At 41.4% G+C, this 21,848-nt stretch overlaps 1 protein-coding gene across 1 annotated transcript in view; it reads left to right on the top strand.

Moving 5' to 3' along the window:
- The window catches only part of Wdr41 (WD repeat domain 41), a 49,985-nt gene that overhangs the window by 24,417 nt on the left and 3,720 nt on the right, over positions 1-21,848 (top strand). Inside the window, 7 exon segments of the mRNA XM_013126224.3 lie at positions 4,422-4,533; positions 7,552-7,614; positions 10,523-10,633; positions 15,766-15,950; positions 17,575-17,696; positions 18,485-18,573; positions 19,529-19,662. Of these exon segments, the coding sequence (XP_012981678.1) occupies positions 4,422-4,533; positions 7,552-7,614; positions 10,523-10,633; positions 15,766-15,950; positions 17,575-17,696; positions 18,485-18,573; positions 19,529-19,662 (816 nt within the window).

The raw sequence follows: 21,848 nt of genomic DNA, 5'->3' as shown, positions 1-21,848 counted from the left end.
TGTTCCCCGACCTCTACCTTCTCTAAGGCCCTGAGGACATGTTGGTTTCTTGTTTCCCAAATCAATAATTGTAATGTGTTGATGCCATTTATTTCATTTTTATAAACATATAAATTGGGACTTTTATGGCAGAATACTGCCAATGTGAGAGAAATAAATGTAGCTAAGTCTTGTTTCCTTGTAATTCCTACAGGAAAAATGTTGTTTGTTCTGGGGGAGTTTACACTGGTCTCTGCTAGCCAGTTTGGGAAAGGCACCAGTTCAAGGCATCTCCTCCACAGCTTTGGGGACAGCTGGCTTTCTGACAGCCGGCCATTGTCCCTTTTTTTGCTGCGTGCCAGTAGTCAGGCTCATTCATTATTTTCTAGAAACGTAGCACCCTGTGCTGTTATGATGCCAGTTTGCTGAAGTTCCTGTGGAAGACAGTGGCCTGTGCTGTGTTCTTACTAATCTAACAGTCGGGTGTCTGAAGAAGTCACCAAAGAACTTGCTGTATTTTATATGATATGAAAAAAGTGTTACTTTTGCATTGCTTTAAAAATATTTACTATTTGAAAAGCTAAAATCATTAGTTTTCAAGTGAAAATCCTTGATTTGAAGGAACAGAGAACAAACAGTAAGATGATGAGTCAGGGGATCCATTTGGGAGTAAGAGGGAGTTGTCAAATAAAGTATGCCTGTGTGGTAAAAGTACTTTCAAAAGAGGTTTTTGTATTTGCTTGCTCCTGCTGTGTGTTTGTTTCACACAAAACTATTTACAAATAAAATCTGATCACAGTAGTTCAGTGCTTCAGTTTTACTTAGGTGGCTTCTCAGAGCAACTCAGATCTACAATATAACTCTTTGTCATTTTTTTGACCAAATAAAGTTTTAGTTGAAGATTGGAGTCAGCAAGGAGTTGTAGTAAAATTGGCTTTTTCTTTCCCTGCTTGTTTGGAGATAAATAGGTATGTTTTTCTTGGAAGGCAGAGCGGTGTTATAAAGGCTCTAAAACAGCAGTTTCCAACCTGTGGGTCGAGACCCCTTTGGGGAATCACATATCAGATATCCTGCATACCAGATATTCACGTTACAATTCATAACAGCAGCAAAACTAGTTATGAAGTAGCAACAAAATAATTTATGGTTGGGGGTCCCCACAACAGGAGGAGCTGTATAAAGGTTCTCAGCATTGGGAGGGTTGGGAACCACTGCTCTAAAAAGTGAGTGTATGCATCAAATCAGTGTTCTTCTTCAGGGAAACAATGGGAAATAAAGGTGCAGTCTCACCATGAAGATACTTTATACTCCAAGATGACGCAGCACAGGTCACTGATGAAACCCTAATGAATGAATACTGAAGGCAGCAGACTGGATGCTTTCCCCCTAAGGCCAGGAATAAAAGAGGAATCTCCTATCTCAGCCCACATCTGTTTAGCGTGCACTGAAGTATCTGGACAACAAAATTAGGCAATAAAAATGAGTGGTTATTTATGACTCTTTTATGGAAAAGAAGAACTGAAACTTTCTGTATTTATATGTGACATGACCTTATATGTAAAAAATCATAAATCCACACAAATTGTTAAAGCTAGTAAATTATCTTAGCAAGGTTTCAGGGCACATGGTTGACAATACAAAAATAGTTGTAATTTTCTAAAATCAGATGGAGAAAATTCTATTCACAGTAACACCCAAAAGAACAAAATGCTTAGTTTTTAAAAGTAAGGAATTTATACATTAAAGTCTTTAAAACATTGTCCAGTGAAATTTAATTGTAAACAAATTGAAAACTTGGGAGCTGGAAGAGAGGGCTCAGTGGTTAAAAGCACCTGTTGTTCTTACAGAGGACCCAGGTTCGATACCCAGCACCCACATGGTGGCTCCGGTTCCAGGGCACCCAGGCCTCCTGTGGGGCAAGCATGCACGTGATCTACATATGTATCTGCAGGCAAAATACTCACACAAATAATCTAGAAAAAGTTAACTGGAAAACTATCATATGTTCATGAGGTAGATTTAATATTAAGATTTAAACACTGCTCAAAACGACCTGCAAATGGAATATAATCTATCATAAAATTAAATCTGGCTTTTTGTTTCAGAAAGGAACAAACTAACCTGAAACTTGATATGGAAGTATAAAGGATCCAGAATAAACAAAACGTTCTGGAGGGAGAACAGATAGATGTGAGACAATTCCTAATTCTAAAACTTCCTTAAAGATACAGTATTAAGACAGTGTGAAACTGGCATAATGATGTAGAAATACAGATCAATGGGATAGGATTGAGGGTTCAAAAACAAAACCTCACACATATAGACAGTTTGTTTACAAGGGAACCAACACCTTCCAATGGTAGAAAGACTAGTCTTTACTAAGTAAGGTGAGCCAGGTGTAATGGTCATATCTGAACTTCCTGCTATGGGAGGCTGGGGTAGAATAATTTGAATTCATGAGTTAAAGATCAGCCTGGGCAACATAGTGAGATTCTGTCTAAAGGGGAAAGAAAAAGCAGAATCAGATGAACATATACATATAAAAAGGAATAGATTCAATTGGTACCAAGTGATACATTGGGCTAATTAAGTGGAAACTTTTGCTCTTCAAAGAATACCATTGACAAATTGAAAGTACATCCCCCAAAATGGTATATGCGTGTATATATGTAAATCATTTATCAAGCATGTATCTAAAGTGTGCAAAGACCTCTTAACAAAAAAAGTAGCACAATTAAGAATAATTCTCCAGAAAAGAAATGCAAATGGGTAATAAATGCATGAGAAAAGGTTCGTCATCATTAGTGAGAGAAATGTGAATAAAAGCCGTGATAGGAGCCAGGCGGTGGTGGCACACACCTTTAATCCCAGCACTTGGGAGGCAGAGGCAGGCAGATCTCTGTGAGTTCGAGGCCGGGCTGGACCGACAGCCTCCAAAACAGAGAAACCCTGTCTCGTAAAACCAAAAAAAAAAAAAAAAAAAAAAAGGTGTGATGGACTACTATTTCGTACATACTGGTACCACTTATGTCTAAAAGACGGGGTTTGAGTGTTGGTAGCACATAGAAAATCGTCTCCACTCCTCCGACCCTTCCCTTTCCCCCAGATCTATCCCTCTCCATGTCCCTTCAGGCTAACAGCCATGACATCATGTATGCAGAAAACCTAGGGAAGGCCCATGCAGGCTCAGTGATTGCTTCTTTGTAGTTCTACTTAGTTGAAGTCTGTACTGATTGTTAAACAATGATCCCCTCGTGTATAGTGTCACCCCAAATGAAAGCATGCCCACACATATGTGGATAGTGAATGTTCAGAGCACCAGCACCCATAGTAGTTAAAAAGAGCACTAACCTAAACATCCATCAGTTAATGAATGGATAAGCAGAATGTACATATCCACACAATAGATTATTGCTTGCCAACAAACAGAACGAAGAGCTAATGTAGAACCCAGAGACTGGACAGGGTAGATGCTCTTAAAATATAAGCTGAGTTTGATTGCTTTCGACTTTCTCTTTCATCTGTTGTAAAAGCAGCCTCATCCTGAGCCCTGGAAAGAACATCACACCCCCTTCTTTCTAAGCCCTTGTCCCTGTTCTCAGAGTCAGTGGGTGACAACATGCTCTTGAAGAAAGGGGCCCTACGGTACCATGTAAAGTATTCTACATCCTGGAAACACTTTAAATCTACTAAAAGGATTACTAAGAATTAATTAAAAATTAAAATCCAGTATCCTATTCTCCATTTTATTTTGAAGGCCTTTAAGGATTGTGAGGATATTATCTGTGAGTGGTTTCCAAGTCACATGAAATCTTGGTGGCTTAAAGCTATAATGAACATGCAGTGTCTGTTGTCAGGAACAGAGAGCCTCTTAGCCAAGTGGTGCTGGCTCAGGCTCTCATGACTGTTACCAGAAGGCTTGTCCGATGGCATGGTAAATTGCTGCTCTGTGTTGTTTAAAAGATTCCTGCTGTGGGACCTTTAGTGTCACCTTGGGGCAGGTACCCAGATACCTTTTAGCCTCCTTTGGCTGTACTGAACCCATGATCCCACTTCCAGATCCTTTTGACTTTTGTCAACTACAAGGGAAGTCCCTGGTATAGCTAGTGACCTGTGACTTGGTGGGCCATGCATCTCCATATTGACCCTCTGGTACAGGCCTTTGCTCATTCTACATCATGGCACCGAGGAAGAGGAAAGTCCCAGTGTTGACTGTGGCCTTACAGATCACATGGCTATGACTGCCTCACAGATCACATGGCCCCTCTGCTCCGTATTCTGTGAGACAGTATTCTCTTAAAGAGCTCATAATCAGAAAGAAGTCAAACAAACTGCCTATCAAAGGGAGGGGCTTGGAAGAACTTGGGGACACAATTTAAAACCATGGAACATGGAATGCTAGAATTTCTAAGCTGGTAATACATTTCAAATCAATTTTGCAGTGCTTAACTGTTCTTCAGGGACTAGACGTTTGGCTCTCGGGTGGTAATGACTTAGGTGTGTGGAACCGAAAATTGGATCTGCTGTGTAAGACCAACCACCTTTCTGATACAGGTAAAAACCAATCATGGTAATTACGAGATGCGATTGATTATAAAAAACAGTTGAATTTTTAAAGAGACATATCGCAATATAATGTGATAATTTCATGTAGAAATTGTTTAGTTCTGAGGATTGTGGGTAGCTATATGTGATTAGTATTTTCATGTGACAAATAATTTAATGAACATTTATATTTGCATGTATCTTATTTATACCAAGTATTGGGTTTCACACGTGGATACAGTGTATTTTGATGCTATCTACCCATCCTGTCACTCTCTCTTGTCGGCCCTACCTTTGCACTAGTCTTTTCTTCTTCCCAAAAGTCGTTCTCCTTCTGCATGTGACAGAAGATGTGTACTTTTGTCTTCCCACATCTGGCTTATTTTACTTACAGTGATGACCTTCAATATCATCTACTTCCTTGAAATAACAGGGTTTTGTTTTTTATGGCTGATAATATTGCACTGTATGTGCATATCGCATAATCTTTGTCCATTCATCCATTGACGAACACATAGGCTGACTCCATAAACTCCCTATGTTAAATAGTGTCACAGTGAACATGGCTGCGTAGGATCTCTTTTACATGATAACCTTCGGTTACTTTCAATATATATCTAACCCAAAGTGTGGGATAGCAGGGCCAGGATCACTTAATAATATTCTACAGTATATATATTTTTATATGTGTGTAAACATATGTGTGTGTGTGTTTTGTGTACATGTGTGCATAGGATATGACACATGTATGAAGGTCAGAGGACAACTAATGTGAATCCTTGTCTTATACCATGTGGGTTCCAGGGTCAACAGGTCCTCAGGCTTGGTGGCAGGTACATTTATCCACTGAGCCATCTCACTGGCCCCTTAGTGAACATTTCCTACATTTAAAGTTATTCTTGAAGAAGGAAGATTTTCACAAGTTTGAGGCCAGCCTGGACTATGAGTGAGACCCCCATCTAAAAAACAACAAATAAACATGCAAAAATATTCTCCTTCCCCTTCCATGCCCTTCTCTTGTGCTTTCTCACATTTCTTCCACGTGTTCACAGAGCATACGTGTAAAATATTCCCACTCGGAGGAGAAATTAGGGCAGAAATCCTCTTGACATCCTAACAGTGCTGCTAGTCTTTGGCAGGTAGGAAGGAAAAGAAGTGGGACATCCCTACTTGCATATATGTTAAAAATTACTCATAAATTATATATAGCAAAGAGGAAAGACTAACTTTATTAAATAGTGTTCTAGTGTTTCAACTTCTAACACTTGAAGTTATGGTTAGTCTGAAACCATTTTATGATTCAGGCATGAAAATATATTCAGTACTCGATGTTTAAGGCCAAGGACAGTGTGGTGAGCAGCAATCCAGCTACTTGGAGGCTGACAAGGAGTACCCGAACCCGGGACTGTGATAAGCCAGTCTGGACAACAGCAGCAACTGAACCCAACTGACTACAGATTCCACACATGAATGAATGAAGTGTGGTGGTATATAAGCTAGTCATTTCAGTACTCAAGTCATTTTGGAAATGTTCTATTTAGCCGTAAATGTGCTGTTTGAAGGCCATTTCTTTGGCTGCTGACTAGAGGGTAGCGCATTACGCTCAGACTAACCCTGCTCCATAGCAGAACCACTCCCTCTGTGTTCTTCTTCAAATGCTTAGCAGTCGGGGTTTCAGGAGAAAATAACCAGCTGGCGGTCTTCCTCAGACTGACACTGTCTTCCTGGAGGTAGTGACCAAAGGCTCAGTCCTCAGTAGTTCCTTATCCCATCGTTTCATTGGCATGCCCTGTTTTGTTTTGTTTGTTTTTTAGATTTTGAGGCCCCAGTTACAAACCAGGATTCAGTTTGCTAGAGTAGTTTACAGAACTAAGGGGAGCGCATTTACCCACCTATGCTCTACCATGAGAGTAGCAAAGAAAAACTAGGGCGGGTGAGAAGAAGGGGCACAGAACCATTGCATCACTAAATGCGCCACCCTGCAGGGACTGCCTAATGTCCAGCTTTACCAAACCTGTCTAAATCCCATCCGGGTTTTTATGGAGGCTTTGTTCTGTAGATGTGGATAATCAAACCATTGGTTACTAGTGACCAACATCTTCTTCTGCCCCTCTCTCCTTGGAAGTTGAGGGGTGAGGCAGGAAGTACCAACTTTCTCCTCCTGCCTTGGCCCTTCTAGTGAGCGACTCTCATCCCACAGCTACCAGGGACTGACCAGATACTAGTCATCTCACTGGGACACAGAAAGACCATGTCTTCAGAGAGCCGAAGGGTTTTAGGAGTTGTGTAAGGAGACAGGATGGAGGCCAGATATGGCTTTTCAGTTATCACATTAGCTCGTTTAGTGCCAGTGAGCAAGTATATAGTCTTAAAGTTACATGGAGGGATGTAGCATAGTATTCCCCGCCAGCCGCCTGGGCCCTGCTACAGTTTCAGCCCCCAAATAACACACAAGACACTATATTAATAATGAAGCTGTTGGTTGTTTGCTTGGTTTCTTATCGGCTAGATCTGACTTGATTATTAACCCATAATTACTTGTATATATTTTACAAGAACTTATCTTTGCTAGGACGCACTTCTGCTGAGTCCATTCCTCCCGGGAGTCACATGGCGACCAGCTTTCTTCACTACATTTCCCCAAATCCTCCTAGACTCCTAGTCCCACCTATCTTGCTTCCCTATTGGCCAACAGTGCTTTATTTACATATACACAGGACTTCCCCATCAGAGGAAAAAAATCGATTTATCTTGTTATGTGGTAGTTGATGGTGATTATAGCATGTTGAATATATTGTGTTACCACCACAGGAGAAATATTCAGAGCCTACTTACATATTTAAAAAAGTCTTGCATAGGTATAAGAAACTTACTTATAACTCACTTTCCATGTATAAGCAAGAAAGGAAGTGTTTATGTAGCAGGTTTCAAATATGTTTTATGGGAAATGACTAACATAAAATTGAGAAAGTTTTGTTTTGATATAACCCATGAGAGATAATGATTCACCTTATATTTTTTCTGAAGGGATCAGTGCTTTGGTTGAAATCCCTAGGAATTGTGTTGTAGCAGCAGTTGGCAAAGAACTGAGTAAGTATATATGTTTTCTTTATGTTTGTGCACAATACATGTCTATATAGCTACATGAATACACATATATGGGGGTGCTAGAAAGACAAAAGCAGTTTTATTTCAGAGATGTCTGCCTCTGTCCTTGTTCTGGCTTCTTGGGGTTGTTGAGAGATACAGAGTGAACCAATTTCAAAGTATTAGGTAAGATTTCTTCTCACCAATATGTTACACTATTGCTTTATCCTTTTATTTAGCAGTAGTGTTTTCACTCCGTGTTTATCAATGTCAAGAAGACTTCTCTTTGCTTAGCTGAGAGAACTTCTGGCAGCCACATTCGAATATGAAAGGCTATTAGAATGTAATAATCTTGCAAATTATTTGACAGTTGGCGAAATATTGTCAGAGGTACAGGAAGAAATGTGCTATGACCTATTTTCCAGGGAGGAATTTGAGGAAAATAGAGACTTGGATAGCTGATTAACACCACTTGGAAAGGCTGTGAGACCTTAGGACTATTTCTATCAGGCCTGCCTGTCAGAGCACACAGATGTCCAGTGTCCTCTCAGCACATAGATGTCCAGTGTCCTCTTAGCACATAGATGTCCAGTGTCCTGTCGGAGCACATAGATGTCCAGTGTCCTGTCAGAGCACATAGATGTCCAGTGTCCTATGAGAGCACACAGATGTCCATTGTCCAGTCAGAGCACACAGATGTCCAGCATCCTGTCAGAGCACATAGGTGTCCAGTGTCCTGTCAGAGCACATAGATGTCCAGTGTCCTGTCAGAGGACACAGATGTCCAGTGTCCTGTCAGAGCACATAGATGTCCAGTGTCCTGTCAGAGCACATAGATGTCCAGTGTCCTATGAGAGCACACAGATGTCCAGTGTCCAGTCAGAGCACACAGATGTCCAGTGTCCTGTCAGAGCACACAGATGTCCAGTGTCCTGTCAGAGCACACAGATGTCCAGTGTCCTATGTGAGCACACAGATGTCCAGTGTCCTGTCAGAGAACACAGATGTCCAGTGTCCTGTCAGAGCACACAGATGTCCAGTGTCCTGTCAGAGCACACAGATGTCCAGTGTCCTGTCAGAGCACACAGATGTCCAGTGTCCTGTCAGAGCACACAGATGTCCAGTGTCCTGTCAGAGCACACAGATGTCCAGTGTCCTGTCAGAGCACACAGATGTCCAGTGTCCTGTCAGAGCACACAGATGTCCAGTGTCCTGTCAGAGCACACAGATGTCCAGTGTCCTGTCAGAGCACACAGATGTCCAGTGTCCTGTCAGAGCACACAGATGTCCAGTGTCCTGTCAGAGCACACAGATGTCCAGTGTCCTATGAGAGCACATAGATGTCCAGTGTCCTATGAGAGCACACAGATGTCCAGTGTCCTGTCAGAGCACACAGATGTCCATTGTCCTATGAGAGCACACAGATGTCCATTGTCCTATGAGAGCACACAGATGTCCAGTGTCCTGTCAGAGCACACAGATGTCCAGTGTCCTGTCAGAGCACACAGATGTCCAGTGTCCTGTCAGAGCACATAGATGTCCAGTGTCCTGTCAGAGCACACAGATGTCCAGTGTCCTGTCAGAGCACATAGATGTCCAGTGTCCTGTCAGAGCACACAGATGTCCAGTGTCCTGTCAGAGCACACAGATGTCCAGTGTCCTGTCAGAGCACACAGATGTCCAGTGTCCTGTCAGAGCACACAGATGTCCAGTGTCCTGTCAGAGCACACAGATGTCCAGTGTCCTGTCAGAGCACACAGATGTCCAGTGTCCTGTCAGAGCACACAGATGTCCAGTGTCCTGTCAGAGCACACAGATGTCCAGTGTCCTGTCAGAGCACACAGATGTCCAGTGTCCTGTCAGAGGACATAGATGTCCAGTGTCCTGTCAGAGCACATAGATGTCCAGTGTCCTGTCAGAGCACACAGATGTCCAGTGTCCTGTCAGAGCACATAGTATACTGATGATCAGCCTGTACATGGGTCTCATGTCTGCTGTAGACTGTTGAGCATTTGGGGGCAGTAACTGGGCCTGTTCACTTTTGGAAGCTAGAATTCCTAGAATGTCATAGATGTGCTGTAAATGTTGGTTGATAAAACCACTTGATTTGATATTATGTTTTTGATTAAAGTTAGAATTTGTAGTTTAAATATAAGTATTTTTATTTCCTTTTCTCTTCTTTTTGAGACAGTTTTGGCTGTCCCAGAACTCTGTGTGTAGACCAGGCTGACCTCAAACTCAGAGATCTGCCTGTCTCTGCCTTGCAAGTGCTGGGATTAAAGGCATGCACCACCACCACCTGGATAAATTAAACTATTTTTTAAAGTCAGATAATAAATCAAGTAACACAGTCAACATCTATAGTCAAGAAATTGGAAGCTCTATTCTCAGATTTGTAATTTAATAGTATATGCCTCAAACTGAAAAGCCCTTTTGTCTTGTTTAACTGCTATTTTTATCTTTTGCCAGCTGCTGAAGCCTTTGCTAAGTTGAAGGGCAGAGAATCTGTGGCTTGTTTTGTAGCAGTACACAGTAGCCTGGCCACGTGTAGAGAGCACTGATACTGGAAATGACCCAGGAGAGTGGCCCGCCACTGGCCTGGGTAGGAATGGAGTGATAACTGCTGATGTGTGATGAGGCCTTGGGGAAAGTGGAGGTGTCAGTGTGGGTTTGGTATGTCAGCAAAGGAAACAGAGCAAAGGAAACCAGGCTTGTAGTTTGCAGAGATTATTTAAGCGGCTCAAGCACTTGAAAGAAATGGTGTAAACTGGTATAAACAGCTTCTTTTTAAAGTTTTTTTTTCTCAGTGTGATGTATACTTTGTATACTTTATACATGTATACTTTAATGCTTTTTGAAGAGAAAGGTATTTTATGTTCTTTAACCATTTAGTACAATAACTGTCTTTTAGTAATTTTTAGATTAGTAGCTCCCTCGGAAGGCTTGCTGGAATGGGATATCATTGAGGTTAAACGCCTTCTTGATCACCAGGATAATATTCTGTCATTGGTTAACATCAATGGTAAGCTCTTTGTGTACACTATGTTATTTACAATTTCAGATTTTCCTTCTTGTTTTGTTCCAGTATTTTAGAATTACTGCTCACATAATAGTTTGTTTCAGTGGAGATTGTTGTTATCTCTTACTCTAAGCTCTGAGACAGTAGAGCCTGTCAAGTCTCATAGTGTGGCAGGTCTAACACTTAGGCATGGCAGATAGAGTACCGTGTAACTGTCCTAAGGTACTGCTTGACCGCTGTGGATGCTCACTATACACAAGCCGTGAATTCTGTTGCTTGTAGCATTTTAGCATCCTTCATGAATGACTCTGGCTCCATCACTACCAATGAGCTGAGTATGACATCAGATGGCAGGAGAGGATCACAAACTCTGCCTCTGGTGGATAAATGACAACTCATATCATCAGAACTGAACTGGGTGCTCTGTAGGAATCAGACAAGAGTTCTGGTGGAGGTTGCAAGCAGGTCATGTAAGATTGCTGGGAATATGCCAGCAGGAGAAGGTACAGCTCCCAAGCCCCTGGAAATCTGGAGCTTGGCTGGCTCCTTTGGAGGAACATGTTCTATGAACATGAGACAGAGGTGAAAGGGGGTATGGAGGACACCAAATGTAGACTTGCTTTGTGTCTTCCGTGCCTTCCGGTCCTATTTTCAGATGTGTTGGTTTGCGTCCTTCCCTGCTTCAGAATCTTGCCCTCAGCAGCCAGCATCTCACAAAGCTCAGTTGCATGTCTTCCCAAAGATCAGACTGTCTGTTGTGCTGGGAGCACCAGTGGTCATGCAACTCTTTGTATCCAGAGACTGTTTTTGCTATCCATGAACGGTAGCTCAGAAGGCAAGCTCTTATGTGGGGAACCCTTTAAGCAGCCTTGGAAATACTAAACCACGACAAGGTCCTGGAGCTTCTACAAAAGGCAGGACAGGTTCTGGCCCGTCGTGTTGGTTATGTCTAGTTACATGTCTTATTTTAGTGGTGAAGCCCTGGCATCATCGAAACAAAGTGGTTACTTAAAGGAAGAGACCAGATATTACCGAGTAAGCCTTAGTTAGCTTCACAGTCCAGCTTTTGCTGTGCAGTAGCCAGCTACGCTTATAACTTCTTATACTTTTTATTTTACTTTCCTTTTTGCTGAGGTGAGAAGCCAATGCATTCTAAGCAAGTGTGTACAACTGAGCTACCTCAACCTGAGGCTTCTGAACATTTGAAATTTAAGCTCCCCCTTCACTTCCTTCCCTGAAAGGTTCTCTCTGTGAAACCCATGCTGACCTTGAACTTACAATCTTTCTGCTTCTGCCTCTATAGTCCTGCTGTTACAAGCCTGGACTACCACACAGCTCTTAGTCAGGATCTTATGGAAAGCTAAAGAGAAATTACTAATTAATTAATTGTTAATGAAGGTCACAGAAAATTCCATAGTACTTTTTACTTTATAAACTGTAAAACTGAACTGCAAATAATAAATACGGCAAAGTACTTTCAGGAATCACGAACGGTTGGGTAGTCTGGTGACTTTTGAAAGATTTTCAACTTTGTATGATTGAGTCCTGTAATTCCCCACTTCACTCTCTCCCCGATTCTTCCCACACACCGCAACAAAAGTGCATTTAAAAAAAAAAAAGAAAAACAACAACTAAACTATTTATTGTCAGGAGATGGTGGCACACACCTTTAATCCAGCCCCAGGGAGGTAGAGGAAGGCAGATTTCTGAGTTCGAGGCCAGCCTGGTCTATGGAGTGTGTTCCAGTACACAAAGGAACCTTGTCTTAATATCCAAAAATAAATTAAAAAATATATAATTATGCTATTTTTCCCTTGCCATTCCTCCCTTCAAACCTTCCCATATATCTTTCCTTCTTCTCTTTAAAATTCATGACCTTGTTTTTCATTCATTGTTGTTACGTGTGTGTGTGTGTGTGTGTGTGTGTGTGTGTGTGTGTGTGTAACCAGGACCTGCTAAGTCTGTGTAATGTTACTTGTGTGTATGTTTTCACCGATGACCCTTTGGTACTTTTATAGCTTGGAAAGAAGGCTCAGTGGGATGGAGGGCTTGCTGTGCGAGCATGAGGACGGCTCTCCACAACTCTTAGAAAGAGACACTGAGTCTTTAGCGGAATCAAGGGCTGAAAGTGGGGAAGGGAAAGTTGTGGGGACTTGTTGGCTCTCAGCCTAGCTAAAAACCAGTGAGCTAAAACAGTGAGACCCTGTCTAAGGGAATCAGGCGGAGAGCTATGCAGGGCGTCCAAACTCTCCTCTCACCTCTACCTGAGTGTACAGAAGTCCACATATCTGCATACATACATGCAACATAGAAACAAAACACACACACACACACACACACTTTTCTAAAAAGAAGTGCATTTTTGGTGAGGTGACCCCAAAGTGGTCTTGGAATGATATACTTGAACCCCCAAAATACGCTTGCTGTGTGCCAAATTTGCTGAAGGGGTCTGAATGCCTGGGGGGTCCTGAGACATAAGCTGACGTTCCTACCCTCTTCTGACTAAGCGCTCTATGCATTCATTCATTCCTTTGCTCGTTCTGTGCTGACAGGATGATGATGAAAAAGATTAATGCTGTGAGGTATGGACAGATGGGATGCCGGGAGAGATTTTCCTAAGTGAGTTACGAAACTACAGGATGAAAGACACCCACTGTTAGAACATCACTGAGTATGTTTGGTGTGAAACTTTTTGAGCCACCTGTCTGGAAGTACAAATAGCTCACACAGGGAGAAACTGTATGCTTTAGCTTTTAGTGAAAAGACTCAAGAGGTCATTGATACTGTGTTTCTGTTGTGTAAAAGAATCACAGAGGGGACAGCTGTGTGGTCTCAAAGTTTTAATTCTGTGATGACTACAGCCCCAGACCTGCAGTCAAGGAGTGTCCTTTTCACCCTTAAGTTATCTGATTCTTTTGGAACAAAGTGAAATTGGAGGAGGCCATGGAAAGAGTAGTGAAGTACCCCAAACTGCCATAGTGTTAAAACCAGAAAGTTGTTTTTTCCTGGAGATCATAAGTAAACTTATTTCTTTACACAGCACATTCTATAGTGTGTCAGTAACTACAAACATCAGTAACTACAGACATCAATAAGCTGCCTGTTATGACTCCGAGACCAAGATAAAAATAATGTTCATATCTAGTTGGCTAGTGACTTTTATTTCTGAGATATTGTTCATCTGGCTATGGCAGACTTCTGTCCTGTTTGTTTATTTAACAGATAGAATAATGAAGTTATAATTATCTACCTGTGTATTCCTAAGTTGTAAATCACTGTACATTTAAATATTATTAATGTAGAGGAATACCTATACTCAAAATAACATTAGATTTTAAAAAGCTAGATATTTATTATTTAATTTGTTTTCTATGATCATCCTTATTTAATGCATGAAGAATCTAAGACAGAGAAAAGTTGATGATTTTGTTTGAGACTATCTGGCTAGTAGCAGGCAGAGCCAGAGCTGTGACTTGAGTTCTCTGTCCTGACATACCTTGAACATGTAAGAGTAGTAATAAATCCCATTAGAGAGATAATTTTTAGTATAGCAGTTGCATAGTATCTATTAAAGATTTGAGGGTTTTAAAATTTATTGTTTTATAAGTAAAACAGAGTCATACTAAAATATGATAATAGCAAGAAACAGAATTAAAATGGATTTAAAATGAAAATTGTACCATCATTCAGTATCAAACACTAGTCCATATCTTTTATGTATTTCCTGTGTATGTACATATGTGCATTTGTATGTAATGTATACATGGTTTACTGACGGGTTTTTGTTTTGCTTTGCTTTTTTTTTTTGTTTGTTTGTTTTTTTGTTTCTTGGGACAGGGTTTCTCTGTGTAGCCCTGGCTGTCCTGGAACTCACTCTGTAGACCAGGCTGGCTTCGAACTCACAGAGATCCACCTGCCTCTGCCTCTGCCTCCCAAGTGCTGGGATTAAAGGCTTGAGCCACAACCACATGGCAGTTTACTGTTTATAAGAGTATGGTATGAACATAGTTCCATACCAATATAAATATACTTTTACAGCTTAGTTTTCAGTAGTTAGTATTATTTTATTTTATGGTTGTTATATTTAGCCCACAGTTGGATATTTAGGCTGACCTATAATTCTTAGGGTTATGTCTTGCAGCTTTGTACATAGATTGTTATGCATTTCCCTCAGGATAAATTTCTTGAATTGGAAATGGTGGATCAATGTGTTTGTTATTTTACAATTTGACCCCTGTCTTTGAAATAATTGCGTGATGTTGTGCCGAAATGTATTAAAATGTATTAAGACATTAGTAGTATGTAAACACACTGATTCCCACATATTCCTCCCCTATGCTGTATATATCATTTAAAATTTCTTTGATTGTTAAAATAGTTTAAAATATTATCACATATTTATTTTTCATCTGTTTTCTTATTCTTAGTAATTCCTGTGAGTGCAATATCCACTGAGAATAATGAACCATTTTGGTATTTGAGTTACCAATTCTCCCCCATTTTAAAAAATTCTTTTTTTAATTTAAATTCGAAACAAGCTTGCTTCACATGTCACTCCCAGCTCCCTCTCCCTGCCCTCCCCCTTCCCCCTCTCCCGAGCCCCTCCACCCCCTACCCAATCCCCACTCCCTAGGGAGGGTGAGGCCCTCCATGGGGGATCTCCAGAGTCTGTCATATCGTCCAGGGCAGGGCACACTCCCCCATGTGTCCAGGCTGAGAGAGCATCTCTCCATGTTCTCCCCACTTTTTAAATATGTGCAGATATTTCCTTGTGTGTCTTCTCCTGTCCTGCTTCTCTTAGTGTCCTCTAACCACTCTGTAACCGTAGAACTACTTACCTTATTTTAGCCACACCCATAGGTACCCTCAGTGTTTTAATTGACAAATTTTTAGCATTTCATTTAAGATTCTTTTATTTTTATTCCTGTGAAACTTGACCAAACATTATAGATGACATTTTTATTGGCACAAACTGTAGTATTTATCTTCAGTCAGTGAACTAGTCTATTTCTGGCTTCTTAGTGTCATATTAATCTTTCTGTGTGGCTTGTCTAGGAACAATTAGGAAGCCCATTCAATTTTATCTTTAGTCTAGAGAACATGATCAGTAATAGAACACTTATGAACTTTTCTAGATAAGAGTTTCATCACTGGCTCCCATGTTGGAGAGCTGATCATCTGGGACGCCCTGGACTGGACTGTGCAGGCCTGTGAGCGCAGCTTCTGGAACCCATCTCCACAGCCGGATGCCCAGCAAGAAATAAAACTCTGCCAAAAACAAAATGACATTTCTATTAATCATTTCACATGTGATGAAGAGGTAAAGAGAATAAATTATAATTGTTACAAATAGAATCTGCTATTTAAAGCCTAGTATGCTGGACATATGATTCTGGGATGCTGAGAGGGGCAAAGGCACTTGCCACCAAGTCCAACAACCCAAGTCCAACTGACAGGATCCACAGGATGGAGAGAAGCAGAAGGCGAATGCACCCGAACATGCATGTATACGCACACACACACGCACACACACACACACACACACACACACACACACACACACACAGAGTAATGAAAAGGTTACTACCAATGGTTTCAGGTCCTAAAGTGGCCTGATAATTTTATAAAAAATATACCACTTGTATTTAAAAAGAGCACTTTAGACGTTGTTCCTAATCTTGCATGCAAAGAAACTATTAGAATGCAAGTTTACATACCTGTTTGGGTTGGATTAAGCGGTCCCGCCGTGTTCCTATTGCATTTGTTTTAAATTCTCATGTGTTTCCTAGAGAGGGAGAAAAGGTTAAAACTTTGAGAAATGTTTTCCCTCTAGGTAGCTGGCACCCTGGTCAGATACCCAGGCGAGAATAGCTGCTGCCTATTGTTGGTCAGGCACATACTGTAAAACCAGCGCCAACTCACTACCGACTCTTGCCTCAATCTGAAAAAGTCTTTTCTTTAAGCCTCAGCAGCTCAGAAAATGTGCTTAAGGGGAGTTACTTTTCTCAGTGTTCACAGCCTTTGAGAAAGGGAGTGAAGGAAACCTTTATTTGTGCTTTTTATCCTAATTTACATACTTGTTACTATTTTGTTTTTATTGACAAATTCAATAGTAGTGCTTTTATTTCCTGTGTGTGTGGCGCACGCGCGTGTGTGGTGTGCACGCAGTTGCACTATGGCCCATGTGTGAATGTCAAGATAATTTTCAAGCGTTGGTTCTCTTCTTCCATCACATGGTCCCAGAAATGGCCTGAGGCCATCGGACTTGGTGGCAGCCACCTTTACCCACTTGAGCCCTTTTATCAGTCATTCAGTTTCTTAAATTTTAACTTGCCCATCTGGAAAGTACCAATAATGCTTTCCTGTCACTCAACAGATGCTGTAAGGTGGAGCTGAAGGGAACAGTAGCAAAAATACCCTCTGAAGATGAAAACATCTTTAAAAGGAATTTCTAATACTAGGTTTAGAATTTTTTTATTTCTTCAGATGACCTTAGAATAGTGTCGCCACCACATATACCTCTTCAGGTTGTTTATAGGCCTTTTGACTGATTAAGATGTTCAGTGTAAGCCATTTAGCCTAAGCAGCTGAGTAAATGCCCAAGGGTGCTGTGTTCTTTGGAAGCTCAGGCTGTGCCTGGGCACCTTCTGCTGCAGGGCCCTGGTAGCAGCCATCACTCCCACAGCTCTGGTCTCCAGAGAGCCTGAAAGCAGAGCTGAGCTGCCTGCCCTGTGCAGTGCCTTCCGCCTGCTTGCCGAGTGTGCTAAGCCTTCCTTGGTGACTGACATTGGGGGCATCAGAGGGCAGCACTGTAATTTTTGTCTGAAGGCTGGTAAGGGAGCAGTGGGTTTCCAGTGTCACCCAGGGGCAGGAAATCTATTACACCAGGTAGTAAAGACTAGTTTTATGCCAATTTCTGAACTTTCTCCACCCCTACCTCCCAGAATATATTCGCTGCAGTTGGAAGGGGGCTATATGTGTATAACTTACAATTGAAGCATGTGATTGCCTGCCAGAAAACTGCACACGATTCCAACGTCCTACACATCGACAAACTTCCCAACAGGTACATTTTCTCATCTCTCTGCAAAGATGAAAGACAGTCACGGTTCCTAGGGCCACCAGCGTCATTTCTGCAGTGGCCAAATTACCTGGCTCCGTGGTTTGACCTTGGCATTCTTTTGAAAATAGGGACTGTTCCATGACTGGCTGTAATTGAAGAGTTTGTAGCAATATATGACAAAAATTTATAAGGGCAAGGTTAAATGAATTATACTATGTTTTGTTTTGTTTTAGAAGGATTTCTTTAAAATCGTTACTTAATAAGGTAAAAGACCTGGATCACTTACAATTTACTATTTTTTCTTTATATTTTCTATAAACTCATTTTTTTTTTAGTGGCGGCATATGTTTATGACTAAAATCAAATAGAAGCTCTTACTGGCTGAGGCTACTAAATGAGGGTTGCTTTGGCAGCTAAGATTCCACTGAGGAAATGGCAGAGTAGCATTTTCCATGCATCATCCTTTGGATGAGAGGCACTGTAGAAAGAGAGTAATAAAAGGCAGGAAGGAGGAGACTGCTAGGCCATTGTGTAGTTCATGTCATTTTTCTGAATGGTCTTTTCAAAACGGAGATGATAATTTTACATCATTTGAGCCAGTGTCACGGAGGGTGGTGTGGGCTTTGCCGGCGACTGTTTTCAGTTTGCACTGTAAAGCCATGCCAAATTGTGGTGGTCAGCCTTGCCAGAGCTGTCCACAGTCAGCTGAGGGCTGCGGTGATCTCAGCAGTCTGCGCTTGGCCTTCCAGGGTGCTTTCTGTCTTTTTCTCTCTGCTTTTTTATCCCGACAGGCAGTTAATCTCGTGCTCAGAAGATGGCAGTGTCCGCATCTGGGAGGTCCGAGAAAAGCAGCAGCTGGCAGCAGAACCTGTCCCGACAGGTGTGTGCTGTCCCCACAGAGCAACGCTGCTCCCTCCCCTCCTCTTTTCTCCCCCTCTCCTCCCCATCAGACAGGAAAAGGTGATAATGAGGAGCCACAGGAGCCATAGAGAATGTGCTTCCTGTAGTATCAGACATTTACAGGGTGCCCACAGTTCTTGGGGTCAGGAATCGCTTCAGTGTAAACTATCTCCTTATTTCAAATGAAGTCAATTGCAATTTTATTATTTTGAGAGAAAACTGTGACTTTCAAGTAATCTGAATGACCAGGTAGCCTACTGAAGTAAATAAACATTTATAAAATTGCCTATTTTGACTGACACACAGAATTTGTACGATTGGTATAAAAGCATTATTGTTAACACTGAATGCAATTTACAGAAAAAAGAAACAACTTACCTTTCTTTGTTAATGCCATAATCTCATAAGCTCTTTTAGGTGTTTGGTTTGGAAAATGAGTCTGGATATTTGAATGAATTTAATTATCAATCCTTAGTAAGTCAATACTAAGTTCCTACTTAGTTCTTGTATTTTTCAGTTTGCTTGAAGTTCTGGGACTCTCTCTGTCTCTCACAAACACACACACGCACACACACAATCACACGATTTTCCTCTGTCTTTTATTGGTAGGTCTGAAGTGCTCTTCTCTCCTGATTTTTGATGATTACATATAACCTTTATGGCTTTTATGGCTGTTTACTTCTCTTATATTCCAGGGTCTGTCTGTTTTCTTGCCACTAGTAGATTAGTAGGGGCAGGAGAAGAGATGTGGAGCTAGGTAACTTGAGATACAACATAATAAATTCACAGATTCCAGTTTCCAGCTAGTGTCTGCGGCCATCAGCTTAGCCCTTGACAGACATAAGTATGAGGCATAGTTGTATTTAAATTTTCTGCTTCTTTAAGGAAAAGCATAGTAGTTTTTGAAATGACTGAAACAAAATGTCTTTTTGTAGGGTTTTTTAATATGTGGGGATTCGGAAGAGTGAACAAACAAGCCAACCAGCCTGTTAAAAAGCAGCAAGAAAATGGCACTACATGTTCCCTGGAGCTCATTGGAGATTTGATCGGCCACTCATCCTCCGTGGAGGTACCACTTTCAGTAGGCATCAGTCCAGGCAGTTCCTGATTGTGCATCATGGTTCTTTTTTAATGCAGTTGCTCTGAATAAGACTCACACATCCTCAGCTGTAGGCTTTTGCAAGGTACTAATCTAGAATAAGACAGTGATAGTACAAGTAATTAGGTTCGTCTTTCATAGAGATAGGATTTGAGGAAGTAAGCAATGTATTGGTTTAAGAACAGCTTAGTCACCATTGTATAGGAGGTGGAGACAGCTGATCGCTCATAGGGCAATGATAGTGACTTGGAATGCGTATGGATTTGTAGACAGTAAGAATCATTGCCTGCCATGAAAGAAGGAATTAATGGCAATAGAGAGGTGATGGGAACTGGTAACTATGTAAGGATAGCAGTGAAGAGGGCCGTAAGTAATACGTTTCCTGAATTGTCTTTCTTGTTTCTTGGTCAATGAAGAACAGATTAGTTGTAATTTGGGTGAGCATCCATACTTTGAACTGGCCATTGACCATTTCCTGGAGTTTAAAAAGAAAGTACAATCCTTTTCCTCATAGATTTATGCTTCAGTAGAGAGGAAGGAAAAAGACCTAATGAGCTGATAATCGAGACAAGTTATGACTGACCCAGGTGAAAGGCAGGAGTTACAAGAACATTTCTTGCTGTATCCTATAATCTTGTAAAGTTCTGTAGAGATAGAGGATTTGAGGTGAGCCTTAGGCTAGGTTGCACTAAAAGATACACAGCCAAGACACTATGTGACCACCTTTGCTGGGAGCTGTGTCTTGCTCATCTTTGCTGTCCTTTAAGAAGAAGCTCAGTGCTTTGTTTTTAACTTTGTTTTGGCTTGAGTGGCTGTGGTGAAGATTACAGGTGGTGAGCTTGAATGTGATAGACCATAAGCAGAGATAGTGAGTTTGTTGGTTGGGTGGAATCACTGGGTTTCCACAGACAGACATTAATCAGATACAAAGCCTGAAAACTTAAGCTCAAGGAGTTTGGTCTTTACTTTTAAAACAGTGGGAACCCACTGAACATACTGAAAATGTTTTATGGGTATTTTGCCCACAATACTGCTGAAGGCAATAAGAGGGTGGTGGAATCCCCAGGGACTGAATTACAGCTGGTTGTGAGGTGTCATGTGGGTTCTGGGAATTGAATCCAGGCCTTCTGGAAGAGTAGTCAGTGCACTTAACAGCTGAGCCATCTTTCCAGCTCCCCATGAATGGTTTTCAATGGTAGAGAAGACCTTTGAAATGGCATATTTGTCATTATAGAAGTGAAAGGTTTAGGAACCTCCTTGAAAGTGTTTGCACTTTTGTCTCCTCACTGTCCCCAAGGTTTTCCATACTCCACACCAAGATACCCCTCATCCTGCATGGCAGCATTTCTAAAAAGCACCTTTGGCTTCATTGGCTGATTCAGACTCTGTTGATACCGGGTGCTGCATCCTGAATATCCTCATGACATTTGTGTTGTCACCCTTGCTGCCCAGCCCAGCCCAGCCCTTCTGCCCATGCATTGATGACCCAATCTCCTGAGAAATTTTGCTCCTATATTTCTGTCTTTTGTTCCAAAGTCATCACTAAGTCCTGACCTTTGACCTTACTCTCTTGTCCCTGACTTTTGTTTGGCTCATCCCTTTTTACACTGGGTCACTAAAGAGCCCTACCCTAGTCTTAGGTTTGTCTCTCCTAACCCCGCCTCTCCCTCCATCCACAGGATCCATCCTTTGTGGGTACTGCACTTAACTTAGCCTCCATTCTCTTCCTTCCATAGCATGCCTTTTCCCTTTACTTGGAGAGTTTTCTCTGGTGATAGTTCTACTGTTACTGCTGCATGTTTACTCTTACAAGGCTCTGAGGCATCCACACTGCAGAACCGACTACAGAATCTTTCACTGGGACCCCAGTTATTGCAGGTGGCCCTGGCTTCTGAGCTAAAGTTACTCAGTACATGCTGTGCATGGACTTGACACCGCTACTTTACAGAAATCATTGAAGTCAGCGTTTATCTCAGGAAATTTATTTGGTAGCCAGTTTTTAGTAAATAATGCAAGTGTGAGGGGACCTGCACCTGACAGAATCTTAAAGTCAACATGTGAATAATTAGATTGTGGTAAACTCAGAAGATATTTTGAGAAATAACTGTTACTGTGGTTGATCAACAAAATCTATTACAATATTAAATATTGGTTGT

This window comes from Mesocricetus auratus, unplaced genomic scaffold (assembly GCF_017639785.1).
Source record: "Mesocricetus auratus isolate SY011 unplaced genomic scaffold, BCM_Maur_2.0 Super-Scaffold_100020, whole genome shotgun sequence".
In the NCBI taxonomy this organism is placed as follows: domain Eukaryota; kingdom Metazoa; phylum Chordata; class Mammalia; order Rodentia; family Cricetidae; genus Mesocricetus; species Mesocricetus auratus.
The sequence above is the reverse complement of the archived record's forward strand: the minus strand, read 5'-3'. Positions and strand labels throughout refer to the sequence as shown.